Source organism: Anguilla rostrata, chromosome 3 (assembly GCF_018555375.3).
Source record: "Anguilla rostrata isolate EN2019 chromosome 3, ASM1855537v3, whole genome shotgun sequence".
Classification (NCBI taxonomy): Eukaryota; Metazoa; Chordata; class Actinopteri; order Anguilliformes; family Anguillidae; genus Anguilla; species Anguilla rostrata.
Genome location: NC_057935.1, coordinates 45,017,689 through 45,032,311, shown reverse-complemented (window position 1 = coordinate 45,032,311; position 14,623 = coordinate 45,017,689). Strand labels below are relative to the sequence as shown.

At 37.2% G+C, this 14,623-nt stretch overlaps 1 protein-coding gene and 1 long non-coding RNA gene across 3 annotated transcripts in view; one reads left to right on the top strand and one right to left on the bottom strand.

Moving 5' to 3' along the window:
• LOC135250978 (uncharacterized) overlaps positions 1 to 14,623 on the bottom strand; it is a 101,320-nt gene that overhangs the window by 76,232 nt on the left and 10,465 nt on the right. The window lies entirely within an intron of this gene.
• LOC135250977 (neuroligin-4, X-linked-like) overlaps positions 1 to 14,623 on the top strand; it is an 87,044-nt gene that overhangs the window by 66,789 nt on the left and 5,632 nt on the right. For both annotated transcript variants that reach the window (XM_064327879.1, XM_064327878.1), the window contains 2 exons: positions 1,719 to 1,904; positions 5,077 to 5,866. In XM_064327879.1, coding sequence (XP_064183949.1) covers positions 1,719 to 1,904; positions 5,077 to 5,866 — 976 coding nt within the window. The remainder of the gene's footprint in view (positions 1 to 1,718; positions 1,905 to 5,076; positions 5,867 to 14,623) is intronic.

Below are 14,623 nucleotides of genomic sequence, written 5' to 3'. Positions count from 1 at the left end.
CAAAACTATATACGTAAATCACTGGGATGAAACATGCAGCACCTTAGACAGTCGTACAAATTCCTGCAAATGTAGGCTGCTTCAAAGATCTTGATGCGAGACCTGGGTGCAAGGAAATGTAAGGTTGAGAGTAATGGCTTCATCACAGCTGGCAGGGAAATTGATCTTGGTGTGTGGCTCCTGTTACACTTTTTATGTCCTCCAGTAGTGCAATTATTGTGTGGCTGCGAAACTTGGCAGTATCAATTCACTATGTGCTGTTCGGTTAAATGAAAGTGGGTAATTCTTGGATTAAAGTACTTTGTTTTCCCTTTGTCTTATGTGTCTTCTGGCTCTGATGATTGCTGCCATGTTTGGGAGAGAGAACTACTGATTAACCTAACTTTTGTACAATGTGAGCTAGGCCATATCTTCAAATGAAAAGCTGCTTTTAGGAGATCCTAAAATCTACACTCAAATAGGAGAGTTTTAATGAAGGTAGGCTTTAGTAAATCACATATCTCTGACCTGTATAAGGGCATTCACCTCAGTTATACATATGTATTTGCAGATTTTGTATCAAAAGGCATAGAATGATGTGCAAATCACATCCTAGTTGTGATATTGACTCTGTTTTGTAAATATTGATGTATGAATATATGGTGACCTTGCACAGACAGGTTTTCAAATGCAATTCTATAGTAAAGCTGGCCCTGAATGTCTAAATTCACAGTTCAAAATTTAAATTGCATTTTGTCCTCTGTACCCTACAGTGATAAAAAGCTAATTTCTATGTCTATATATAGTTCATGTAAATTAAGCAAAGCGCTTCTAGAATGTTCTCTTTTACTTGCACTCAGATAAGCATGACTCCTATGACCCCTATATAGACATTTCTTCCCTATAGTGATATTGTTCAATTCCCATTAATCAATCATAGAACATTTGTGATAGCATGTAGTAATTATTGAATTGAAAAAGCAGTATCAAGTGCAATGTCAACTTGACAAAAAAATTGTCATGGCAGATAATTTAAATAAGGGCATCTGCGTCACATTTGCTGTGAAATACCAGTTCATTCACTCAGTATACATGTGAGAAATACTGTAACACTATATATATATATATATATATATATATATATATATATATATATTTAATTAACAGGGCTCTAGGTTAATAGTCAATTCTGATTGGTCGGAAGGTGTGCGTTGATACTGATGAATGTACCGCTATGGAAAGTAGTTCCAGGCAAACCAATCTGATCACTGTTCTAAATCCACATGGCTACATCTAAACAGCTACAATATAGCTATAGCTAGCCTTCCTTGGTGTTGATACCATCTCAAATGTCATTATGGGGCAGCTAGTTTTAAAAAAATCGATATAAACATGTGATTACAGAAGCTGACATGTAAGATAAAGAACACTTGGTTTACATTTAATATCTTAGTTATGTCAACCCTGAGATAGCTAAATAGTTTGGTGTGTGTATATGTACAAAATTTACTGCTATGTCGTTAGGCTATGTTGGCTCCCATAACATCACATAGGCACTCAAGACTTTTGACCCAAGATCAAATAGAGTTTTGACACCAAATCACATGAGTAGCAGCCAACCTAGCATAATGCTGGCTTACTACTTGACTAGAATTTTGCGCTAGGTTGTATTTGTTTATTCACTGCCTCAGAACATCTAATGAAATTTATTTATTTTTCCCTGTTTCTTTTTTGGTCAGGTTTTCTGAGCACAGGGGACCAGGCTGCAAAAGGAAACTATGGGCTGCTTGACCAAATTCAAGCACTGCGATGGATCAAAGAAAACATCCAGGCTTTTAAAGGGGATCCTAAGAGGGTCACCATATTTGGGTCGGGTGCTGGAGCCTCCTGTGTGAGCTTACTGACACTCTCCCACTACTCAGAAGGTATGCATTCAAAAAGAAGTGTGTAGTTTTGCATTGAAGAGGTTCTGCTTCTGTTGGAGCCAATTCCAGCAAAATGTTATGTATTCCTTACTTGTAATAACCATGAGGTAACCTCTCCAGACAATCTGTGTATGCGACCCAATATTTGAACTTAATTTAGATGTATATACAGGAAATGTAATGTGCTTAAGGACATGGAATGTGTTTAAAATATCATAAGAATAAAAATCTAGATATTGCAAAACTTTACAATAAATTGGCAAATGTACAATTTACTTATTTAAGATAATGTTAATTTGTGTAATGGCGGCTATGTATGAATTTCTACATGGATCACCAAATATTTATGTAAGTACCCTCAATTTAAACATCCACACACACACACACACACACATAGGGGCAAGGCGGCTCAATTTCAGTGTTGAATGAATCACTTCACTGTGCCTATTCAGAGATGACATTTCACATAACAATTCTTGGCAATGTATATTAAGCAAATCTGATTCAAAGAGATAACAGAATGTGCATGAAGCCTCACTGAAGCATGAATTACTGTCACAGTGACTGGCTTTGTGGACTGTGCATGTGCAGATAGCAGCAAGTGCATGGCATTAATATGACCCATTTTTATAGACATGGCTTTCTGCAATATTTTTATCAGTATATATGGTATTATGTTTGAGAGTTTTTCAGCCCTTCTGTTCAGTACACGGTGCATTGCACTGATAACAGCAACAGTATCCCCCAAGTGATGAAAGAATGTTTGCTTGATAGCAATTTTTGAAATAATAAAACATTGAATATTGATCAGTAACATTAACAAACCTTTTCTGTTGCTTTGGTAGTCTGTGCACAGAAATGTATGCACAGCTTATATGATTCAATTTTCACATCTGTGACAAAGATATTGAGAATGTGATATATTTTACACAGGACACAGCTTACAGTGTCTTGCAAAAGTATTCAGACCCCTTGAAAGTTATCAAAGATTACTGGATTACAAATTATACTTACACATATATTTTCAGTCAATGTTTCTCATGTTAATATATACACAGTGCATTTTCAAAGCCAAAATTGTATATTTTTCATTTTTGCATGTTAAACAAACAATCAAATAATGACCGAGTTAAGCGTTACTTCCATTAGGAACCAATTACGGAATTATACGATAGTACCCAGACCACTACGACTTTAAAATATCGGAAATACGCTAGCGTCGCTCCGAGTGTACCTAATTAGCAACTGAAAACCTGAGTCGAATAACGCGCTGATTACACAGGTTCGCAGTCTGTAATAGTGCAATACTCGCAATCGCTAAGCCCAAGTAGGCAATCTATCAATTCTAAGAATCAAAAGTGGTAGATAGAAACCTAACACAACCTAAAAACAAAGAAACCTAACACAACCTAAAAACAAAGAACAGTTTCCACACAGGGAAAAGTTTAAATCTAACGCGGTATGTAATTAGCAAATGAACGCAGATACTTATCCAACTCTAGCAGGACGGATTTCGGCAGTTCTACGCACCTGGACGAATTATACACTTACACGTACTTGGGATCATTGTCCTGCTGAAAAGTGAAATTTCTAATGCAGTATTTCAGCCCATTCATTCTCCCTTCAATTTTAACAAAATACACACATTTCTGCTGCTGAAAAGCAATGCCACAGCATGTTGCTGCCACCACCATACTTTACTGTAGAGATGGTGTTTCTTGAGGAATGGGCAGTGTAAGGTTTCATCTCACCCCAAAAACTTTAGATTCACAGACAGACCAATGATCCTTAAACAGAGTGGGATTTTTTTCTGGAAAATCTGACAGTTACTTAATAGATCACAGGTAGAGGCCAGTGGTAAAGCAAATTTGTCTGTGTTAGGACAATTATTTTAATCTGTGTAAACGTGGAGCTTCCAGAGATCAGGGGTCTAAATACTAATGCAAACAGCATTTTTCTGTTTTTTTTTCTTTAGTAGATAGAACCTATGTCACCTTAAAATAGTTTGAGTTTCAGTGTTTTTCAATAAAATATTGCACAGAAAAAAATCTATGTATCATTTAGTTCAATTAAATATGAAAATTGGTCAAGAGTCTGAACACTTTTGCAAGGCACTGTATAAAAGTACAAAAATAATTTTATGGAATGGATATGGAATTCATCAATCCATTATCTTTATCCACATATTCCTGGTCTGGGTTGCAGGTGGGCTTGAAAACAAGGAATTAAATACCCTTTAATCAAAGTTGAGAATCTGTACTTTAACCACATATGAATTGTTTGATTTCAAATCTAAAATGATGGTGTTCAGAGCCAAATCAAGAAAGAAATATGGCTTTGTAGAAAACGTTATGGAGCTCACTATAAAAATGTATCTATATATATACTTGGCATGCTCTATTTCCTTGCTGATGTCATGAGATTGTAGACATCCTAGCTGATGTCATGAGATTGTAGACATCCATGGTTCACACTGCAGCCCACAAGCCAACCTTGCATTCACCTTGGTGGAAGACAGTTCATGTGCAGCTTTGACAAACAGACCGTGAGCGCTCAAATGACCAGCGGGGATCGCTAGCGGACTGCTGTTCATGGATGACACTATCACCAATTGTGTACCGCCCCTGCAGGCCTGCAGACCACAGTCGGCACTGGCATGGTCCAAGTTTAATCCATGACTATGGGGCACACTGAATACATCAATGAATGTGTACCTTAATAAAACATCCATTAATGTATTCAATTAATACATTAGCTGTTCCATATACAGCCTTGAGGGTCCACACACCAATTATTTCAAGAGAATAATAAAATGTTTAACATTTTTCATTTCAGTCCTGTGTTCTTTGTCCATTTGACTGGGTGCAACCTAGCAAAGTCAAGCATTACAAATCTGCTGTATATGTAGTTTTTACTTACAGTTTAAGCAAATGTAGTTTGTGTAGTTGAATGTGTCTTAACTGTATAGGTGTGCAGGTGATTAAGCACATAATTTATTGCCCAAACTACATGCGGGAGCTTGAGATGATTCAGGTAATAATGATGTACATAATATCACGTGTTTCCCAAATCCCCCGTGTGCATGTCTGTTTATGGATGTGGATGAGTGAATACAAATGATGTTTGACTTGTGCAATATTTTTGTTAATTAACCACCATTTGTTTTCCTCAGATCTTTTCCAGAAAGCCATCATTCAGAGTGGAACGGCACTGTCCAGCTGGGCAGTTAACTACCAGCCAGCCAAATACACACGGATGCTGGCCGAGAAGGTTGGCTGCAACATGCTGGACACCAGTGACTTGGTGGAATGCCTCCAGAACAAGAACTACAAGGAGCTCATCGAGCAGAACATCACTCCCGCAAAGTACCACATCGCTTTCGGGCCCGTTATCGATGGAGACGTAATACCGGACGACCCGCAGATCCTGATGGAGCAGGGGGAGTTTCTGAATTATGATATCATGCTAGGCGTCAACCAGGGGGAGGGATTCAAGTTTGTGGATGGGATTGTTGACAGCGAAGATGGCGTGTCGGCCAATGATTTCGATTTCGCTGTGTCTGATTTTGTTGATCACTTGTACGGGTACCCAGAGGGGAAGGACACCCTCCGGGAGACCATAAAGTTCATGTACACGGACTGGGCTGACAAGGAGAACCCAGAGACTCGCAGGAAGACGCTAGTGGCCCTTTTCACTGACCACCAGTGGGTGGCACCAGCGGTGGCCACCGCAGACCTGCATGCTCAGTATGGCTCACCCACCTACTTCTATGCCTTTTACCATCACTGCCAGAGTGACATGAAGCCCAGCTGGGCTGACTCGGCACATGGAGATGAGGTTCCTTATGTGTTTGGCATCCCGATGATTGGACCCACAGATCTCTTCAACTGCAATTTCTCCAAGAATGATGTTATGCTGAGTGCTGTGGTCATGACGTATTGGACTAACTTTGCCAAGACAGGGTAAGTTCAATTATATTTTACTTACTGAATATTCTGATGTGAGAACGTACCAGGTACTAAAAAATAAACAATTCAGCTATAAATAGCCAATTTAATACACATATAATACATATTTAATATGAGATATGGCCCAACAAGGGATCTAAGGACAATTTCAATACATCTGTTTTTATGCACTATTAAAAAGTACATACAATGGTGGTTCCTCATATAGATAATATAGATCAAAATAATGTAATAAAGTCAGAGATTACTTTGACATTAACAGTTGTACTGTATTCTTGGTCATGTATTATGTATTATTGAGGTAAATGTATTATACACACATGCCTCAAGGCTTAAATAATTAAATAAATAATAAATGGCTTTATTTATCTATAATTTTTCATACAATTTAGAAGCTGTTTTAATTATGTTTTCAGCTATACAAAAGACAAATGACGCACAAGTATTTGAGTCACTTCATGGTCTCCTGCCAATGACTGAGTTCTATTTCTATTTATGGGCAAACTTCACATTACAGAAGGCTGTTTAACAGGCCAATTAAAATATGGTCCTCATACCATGGTCAGATAAATTGAAATGTTGGTGCAAACATGACCACAAAGTGGTTATTATAGATCAGAGATGCACTCATGTACATTACTCAAACAAGACACATGCCCAATTGATTCAAGAACAGCAAAAAAATGTATTGACAGCTTATGTTGGTCTGCAGACTGGTAGTAACTTTTGAATTGGGAGCTTTGTCTTTCCCCAGACATTTGACAGGGGAAAGACAAAATTAATTTTAAGGAATCTGGGATGTTAAAAAAAAGGATGTTAAATCAGTGTTAAATCAAAGTATTGTCATTTTTAAAATTTGGTGTACATGCATAATACATTTATTTTAATTGTCATTTTGCTAATTACAAAACAGCTCTGAATGTCTACAATGTATTACAATCCACAATGTAGTAGTCTTTATATTATTCTGTGTGGAAAACAGTGTCTGAATCATGGGACACAGAGATAATTGTCATATGTATTGCAAATAGAAACAAGAGAAGCAATGACAAATGAATTGTGCAAGTTAACTGCATAGCAGCTGATAGACAATTAAATCCAAAGGGGGAATAGAACAAAAAGTCATCCACATTCACATGCTGGCAATATACTGGAAATGTCTGAAATCTATTTGCTATTGTATTATTGGCTGCCTCATTGTGGAAGAGTCTGCCTGAATCAGCTGCACATTAAGTGTAGACCACCAATGAAATGACTTCATGCCATAGGAACCTAAGCAATTTATCCATCTTCACTGGATTATCAACTGTTGATTTGAATTCATAATTAATCCATCATATAGACCACAATCTAGAGTCTCAAATTACAGGGTTGTGAGTGAACAGGTTGGTAGACTTTTTGCAAGCATAGGACAGCAATGGTAGCCTTTTAATAATAATACAAGTCTAAGAAGGGTGTCAGTTCTGAGAACAGAAGAAAAGAAAGCGGCCTTGACTAACAACATGCAGTCGCTGAAGCTGAACCGTGCAAGTTTATGGCCAAGCGTGTGCTTTCTGTGAGCACTTTTACTGACTGAGCCAATCAGAAGGCGGATACAGGAAACTATACTCTGCAGTTTAAGCAATTGTTAACAAATTCAAGTTATTGGCTCACTCAGAATATCTTGGATATTTATATAGTCATATTTGACATTTGACTTTAAAAATTTGACTAATGATGGGTCGATGTTATTCAAAAGCCCATGCAAAAAATAATTATTCGCTTGGGAGGGTGTAAATGACCTCAAGCAAACCTTACAATATACTGGAAAAAGATTTTTAAAAGATATTTTCCCTCAAACCCCCTTTGAAATTTTCATATTAACATGGAGCATGTTTAATACACATGGCTTGGGGAAAGTGTATGGATTCCACGTTGGCAGAGAAATTTGAATTTTAGAAGTAAATGCTATCATATTGATGGCCTTAGTAATTTTAATGATAAAATAATGCTCAAGTGTGCATTTTTCTGCTTCAAGCTCCTCTAGGCTTTAAAGAAAAGCTGGAAGTCACAGGAAATTCCAGTTACAGGGATAAATCATAGATATGCTATCGTACAGTTTCACTTTATGTCCTTTACTGATGGGATTATTACAAAGGTTAGGTTATTCACAAATGTACCCTGGGACAAAGGCCAATCCATACAGGATAAGATGTTCATAAGTGAAATGTGAGATATTTATAAAGTACAGTGCTATTTCACTGAGATGAAGGTGGTGTACTACGTAGCAGTAACAAATTATAACATAGATTGATCCTATGCAGATGCAGTGACTTCTGAGCATACCATGCTAAAAAATGAATTACAGAATGGTTGCTGGTGGTGTTTAGGGGATTGTGTGGTCAGAAGAAACCTGCGCTCTTCTTGCAGAGGCTCCCTCAAAATGTATCACAACTAAATTATACACACATCTACAGACCATCTTGAAGAACATTACCCATAATCAGGGGTTGAAATAAGTGGTACACGAGTACGCATTAACAACAAACATTAAAATGCATGGTGATTTTAGGTTATAACAGTTAAAACACCTACATATTTTTAGGTATGCGTTCAAGTTATGACATAAAATTGCCATGCATTCTAATCTATTGCTGTTGCATACTTGCATACCGTTTATGTCAACCCCTGCCCATAATGTTACAGCAGTGGGGTCTGAGTTCTGAAAGGCCTGTTGTGTGAACAACAAGTGGCCTGAGATGAAAGTGAACCAGAAAGACATCTCACAATGTCAGTCCTCACAATGTGAACACAAAAAAAGGCATGATGTGCAGCTGGTTCACTTTAAATAAACTGAATTTGGTTTAAAAAGAACTACATGAAAACACCCTAAGTACAGGAAGTCATTTTTATTTTTATTTTTTGTTAATTGTATTAATAAACATGTGCATGTTAAAGCAGCATGGGCCAGGGCTAATTTAGCTACAGCCCCATGGGTACAGAGCCCGAGGCTGGGATCAGATTCCAGAAGTCCTTCTTGCTTGTTAGCTGCTACAATCATGGATGCTAAGAAGGCTATATACAGCAAAGCAAAAAGACAAGCTGACAGGGCAATAACTAGACTCAAACTTGGAATTGGTTTTCCTTGGTGGCGTCAGCTGAAATTCAGCAAGGGGATGAAAAGCGATCCGGAGTTGGCTTGTTTTCTGTTGGACCCGTAAGTAACACATCACTTTTAGCTAGCTAGTTATGTTAGGCAGCTAGATGCCTGCGGTTGGGGAGCTTTTGTATTGAATTATGTTCTCCCATCAAGATGTCGCCCTCTCTATGGGAACTGCTGTTACTGTTTATAGTTGCAACTTAACTAGCTTGGTAATTCACCAGCATTTATTCCAATTGGGAACTGAATTGCATATCTAGCTAGCCAACTTCAACAAAGCTAACAAAGTTGCAAACAAAGACTCCCCGTCCTCATAAGAATTCACTGATGATAAAACGTAGCATAACTGCCTAGACATCAGTAGTTCACCTGCATGTATATCAATCAGGAGAATGAACTGAATTTGATACAGCATGCATTCTATCTAACTACGTGTAGCCAACTTCACGGACAAAGCTAACAAAGTTGCAGACAGACTCTTGTCTTCATTAGGGTTCACTGATTATAAAACACAGCATAACTTGATGTATAGAAGTATTTCAATAATTTATTTCTAACTCTATACCTCAGGCATAAAACAATGTAATATTACATTACATTTTATTTGGCAGTGGATTTATACGAAGTGACGCACAATAACTGCATACCTAAGGACATTTGAACAGCTACAGAACACAGGTCAGATAAGATAGCTATAAAACGCATAAAGTACCAGTTATCCATAGCCATGAACATATACATGTTTATGTTATATTTGAAAAAAAATAATGAGGCTGATTTTTGAATATGAATAAATTTGTGAAAAAGTCATTCACCTTAAAAGTGTATTAGCTAGGAATAATGTACCTATGGCCTGCTAATGTTACTTATTCCACACACAATTCCGTGTTTACATCCCAGTTCTAACTAAATGTCCAGAATAGCTAAATACTGAAAGAGGAAATACACAAAAAAGCTGCACTATGGAGTACAATATTTTTGCACATGTTAAGGAGTGCACAGAGTGTTATAACACTGCCTAATTACTTTGACCACCAAGGTTCATTCCTTGCTGCCAGTGCTCAAATGGGGCGGGTCACTTCTTTAAATAATAAACCATATCTAAAAATGATGGAGCACTATCTTGCACCGTGTTCACTTAAGTAAGATTATTTGCACTACAATTTACAAGTGAAAAAAAAACGTATTTGTTCCGCCATTTAATTTAGATAACAATATAAAACTGAATTGATTTTAGCAATGTTTGAATTGATTGATAATAATCATTACTAAGCTGTTCATTTAAAACCCCAGGTTCAACCTTATGACCATGCTCAATGGCGTATTTTTAGAATAAGAAACCATATCTAAAAAGATACACTATTTGCCCTTGTTACAACTTGACGTGATTTGTCAGCCTATTTAATAGTCTAGTATATAAATTCAAAACTGAATTGAATGAATTGCATCACAAATTTAAATACATCAAATTGACTCAATGGAACTATGTGATTTAAAACACATAACATGACCATGGCTTGTATCAAGACTGAAGAAAAACGAACCAGAACACTGCCCCTTCAACTTGACGTTCGAGACAGCACTGCATTATCTATTATCTTTGCGCACGCCAAATATCATGAAATAAAAACAATGGATCTTTGGCATTCTCTATCACTAATGATAACAGCTAATGGCAACTAATTATTTAGTTGAGTCATGTAACAATGGAGATTTTCTTGCAGTAGGGTATGTAATAAATGAATAATTTTATGCATAATAAATTCATGTGCAGAGAACTCCAAAAAGGAAAATTAGTTTGCATTTGAAAATAAGTGGCAACATACAGTGCATGGGGACCAAAATTCTGAAGACACTACCAGCAATGATTGTTTCTATAATTTATCATGGGCTAATACAATTAGGATCAAATTGTTTTTCATAAAGTTGTATTGAGTGTTGTTAGTGATCACAAATATAATTATGAGATTCCAGGGGAGGTATGTCATCGTGGTGCACTCAGTTTTGGTGTGGTGCAGCACTATGGCTGATTGTCACCAGCAGTAACCCCGAAGCATATTAATTATAGCCTAGTAATAGCATATAATAAAAAGTACTAATTTGAGTGACTAGGCTAGACTAGTAATTAAAATTGCAAACCGGAAAAGTGACCTGTTCATGACTAACTCGATAAGGCCCCCAATGACACCCCCGGTTCATCATTGATCGGTGATCCTTGACGGTTGTATTTAGCCAATCTAAAACATACAGATGATTGCCCAACTCTAGTGGGTGGCAACATTAACAAGCCAAGCGTTCATGCACGTGATAGTCCCAACCACTTGCTGTCATGTTTCTCTCTCCCATTCTCTTTTCCTTTTTTCTGCTTTGGTCCTGGCAAATTTTGCTTTGACACATGCCAGAGATTTCTCTATGCAAGAAAAACTGAGCTGAAGTAATGTTCACTTTATTCATTATTGAGACTAAAATGCATAAAGGCTGCTGTCTTACTAGCAAGTCAGAGAACGTTATAAGGTCATTATTAAAAGTTAAAAAGTATTTTCCCCTTCCTGATTTCCACTATTATTGTATGTTTGTCACAATGAATGATTTCAGAATTTTAGACAAAATGTAATATAAGGGAAACTGAGTAAATGCAAAACACATTTTTTTAATTGTTTCATTTATTTAATAAAAAAAGTTATCAAACACTCAAATTGCCCATGTGAAAACGTAACTGCCCTCGTAAACTTAATAACTGGTTGCACCAATATTAGCAGTGATAACTGCATCCAAAGACTTCCTATGATTTGATATCAGTCTTTCACATCACTGTGGAGGAATTTTAGCCTTTTTTTCTTTGCAGAACTACTTTAAATCAGACGATTTGGTTGGTTTTTGAGGGTCCTGACACAGAATCTCTATTGGATTCAGTGCAAGACTTTATCTAGGCCACTCCAAAACGTAATTTTATTTTTCTTTTCAGCTGGACAAATGTGTAATTGCTTTTGTGTTTTGGATCATTGTCTTGCTACATAACCCAATTATGCTTCAGCTTCAGCTCATGGACAGATGACCAGACATTCACCTTAAGAATTTTCTGGTACAGAGCATAATTCATGGTTCCTTCAATAATGCCAATTTGTCCAGGTCTCAAGCCAGCAAGGCATCCCCTCCCCCTATTCTTACTGGGGAATGCTGCATTTTCTTACTGCCTGTGTTGTCCAGAAAGTTCCACTTTTGAGTCATCTGTTCATAGAACATAAATCCCCCAGGCTTGGGGATAATCCAGGTGCTTTTTTTGCAAGTGTGAGACAAGCATTGATGTTTCTCTTAGTTAGCAGTGGTTTTGCTAGTTTCCTGTCAATACCCATTTTTCCCAAGTCTGTTTCTTATTGTGGAGTCATGATTACTGACTTTAGCTGAGTCTAGAGAGGCCTCCAGTTCTTTGGTGTTCTGCTGTGATCTTTTGTGACTTTCAGGATGAGTTGTTGCTGTACCCTTGAATACATTTTGGCAGGTTGGCCACTTGTGGGAAGATTTGCCACTGTTCCTAGTGTTCTCCATTTGGAGATAATGGCTCTAACTGTGGTTCGTTGGAATCACAGAACCATAGAAATGGCTTTGTAACCCTTTCCGGACGAATATATTTCAAAACGTTTTTCTCTTGTCTTCTGGAATTTCCTTTAATTGTGGCATTGTACGCTTGTAGAAACTTTGTGCCCACTCTGGTGGTAAGGTTCAGTATGCTTGAGGTTGAGATTCAACAGGGCTGGCTGCAGTCAAGCCTGGCTGCAGCCAGCCACGTTGAATAAATAAAGGGGAAATTACATTTTCACATGGGTGATATGGGTGTTTGATAACATTTTCCTTTTGTCTAATATTACTTTTTGTCTAAAGATCTAAAACCCTTCGGTGTGGCAAATATGCAATAATTGAGGAAATCAGGAAGAAAGCAATGCATTATCATATGTAAACACACTGTTCCCCTCCTAGAAAAACTAAAACTAAGCTAGTTGAGGCAGGGTTGCCAATTATCATGCATTGATTGACTTACAATTAGCTAAAACAAAATGATAATAGTCATGGATGGCAATCTATCCCAGTCAGGTATGTATCTTTACCTTTTCTTCAGGGTACCAGGGCACCCAGAATGGAGACATCAATGGCCAGCGCTAATTCTTAATTTTTTTTAATGAACAAACACGGCACTAGTTCAAATTTAGGAGTTGTATATATAAATATGTGGAAGTGGAATGTGATACATTTCACAGCAGGATATTTTTTGTAATATAATGAGTATCTGAAAGTGTCATAATTTGTATATTTGCCCATATGTTGTCAAGTTCTGATCTATCTCAAATACATATTTAAATTAAATATATTTTCTGTAATATTCAGTTTCTTTAAGGTGGTTGATTCATGTATCCTCCACCCTCAGTAATCTCAGTTCATGCGGTGTAAACTGCATATAGGCTACTGCATAAATAAAATAATTTCCCCAGAATCATGCAGACAAAACAAATACAGTGGTTCCCTTCACAGTTCCCTGTCCATATTGCCATTGGCAAACCTGCTGATGTGACTTGATGTCTTTTGTTAGAGAAGAACAGAACAGAAGAACTTTCATCCCCTGCTGTGAGGATGTATGTTCTCGGATGATATCTGTTGTGTGTGCAGTCTAATGGTACAAATGTTAAAAGCTTCACTGGTGGCATGGTGAAGTAGTAGTCACTGCCTTCCACAGGAGAACAAAGAACAGCATGAGACTGACACTGGCGTCTTTGAACAACACAGCGATGATGCCTATTAGAACATCCACTGGGACCATTTCTATTGTATTTTTGATATCAAGAACAGAACTCAAGTTCAATCAGATTCTTTTGGGCAGTTTCTCCTTGGTTACACCCATGCATTCAAACACAATCATGGAATAAAGAGCAAATTTGTAAGATTGACTATTACCCCTTCAAACAACTTAACACGTTCAAAATTGACAGGTTAAAAAAGTAATTCACAATATATAAAAACTAGGCATACCTTAAAAAACTTTAAACATTACTACAGTACTACACATTACCCTGTAATTCCAGTAACCTGGAATCTGTCTGAAATATCAGATTTTACCTGATTGAGCAGGAAGTTTGCAAGTGTACAGCAAGTGTGGCGTCTTGACTTGGAGCATCCAAAAAGTCCTGAGAAAAATGGATCTATGTCCCAGAACATATATGTATCTACTACAGAGAAAAAAGTCTCCACTGCTGGTCAACACATTTTTAATAAAGGGGCCTTGTTCTGTGCCCACCATTCAGGTCATTGAGTTTCCCTTTGCAGTGTGTATCTGGAAAATCCCAGAGGGCTCTGTAGTATTTGATTTTTACATTGTGTTCATAGACTTACATTTTCCCAGTAACTTCAAACACGGATGTTTCTTTGGACCCAAAATGTTTATCTGGAGTATCTGCAGAGTCAGCAATATTACATCTTACATGCAACTAAAAAAAGAAAAAGGGTCTGTCTTCAAACTATTTTCCCATTGAAAGAAACTTTCAAGTGGCCCTATCCCTTTTTCGGCAAATACAAAATATTTGAGGCAGCTATAGCTTCTGTACTGTTCCACCTCCTTTTATTGA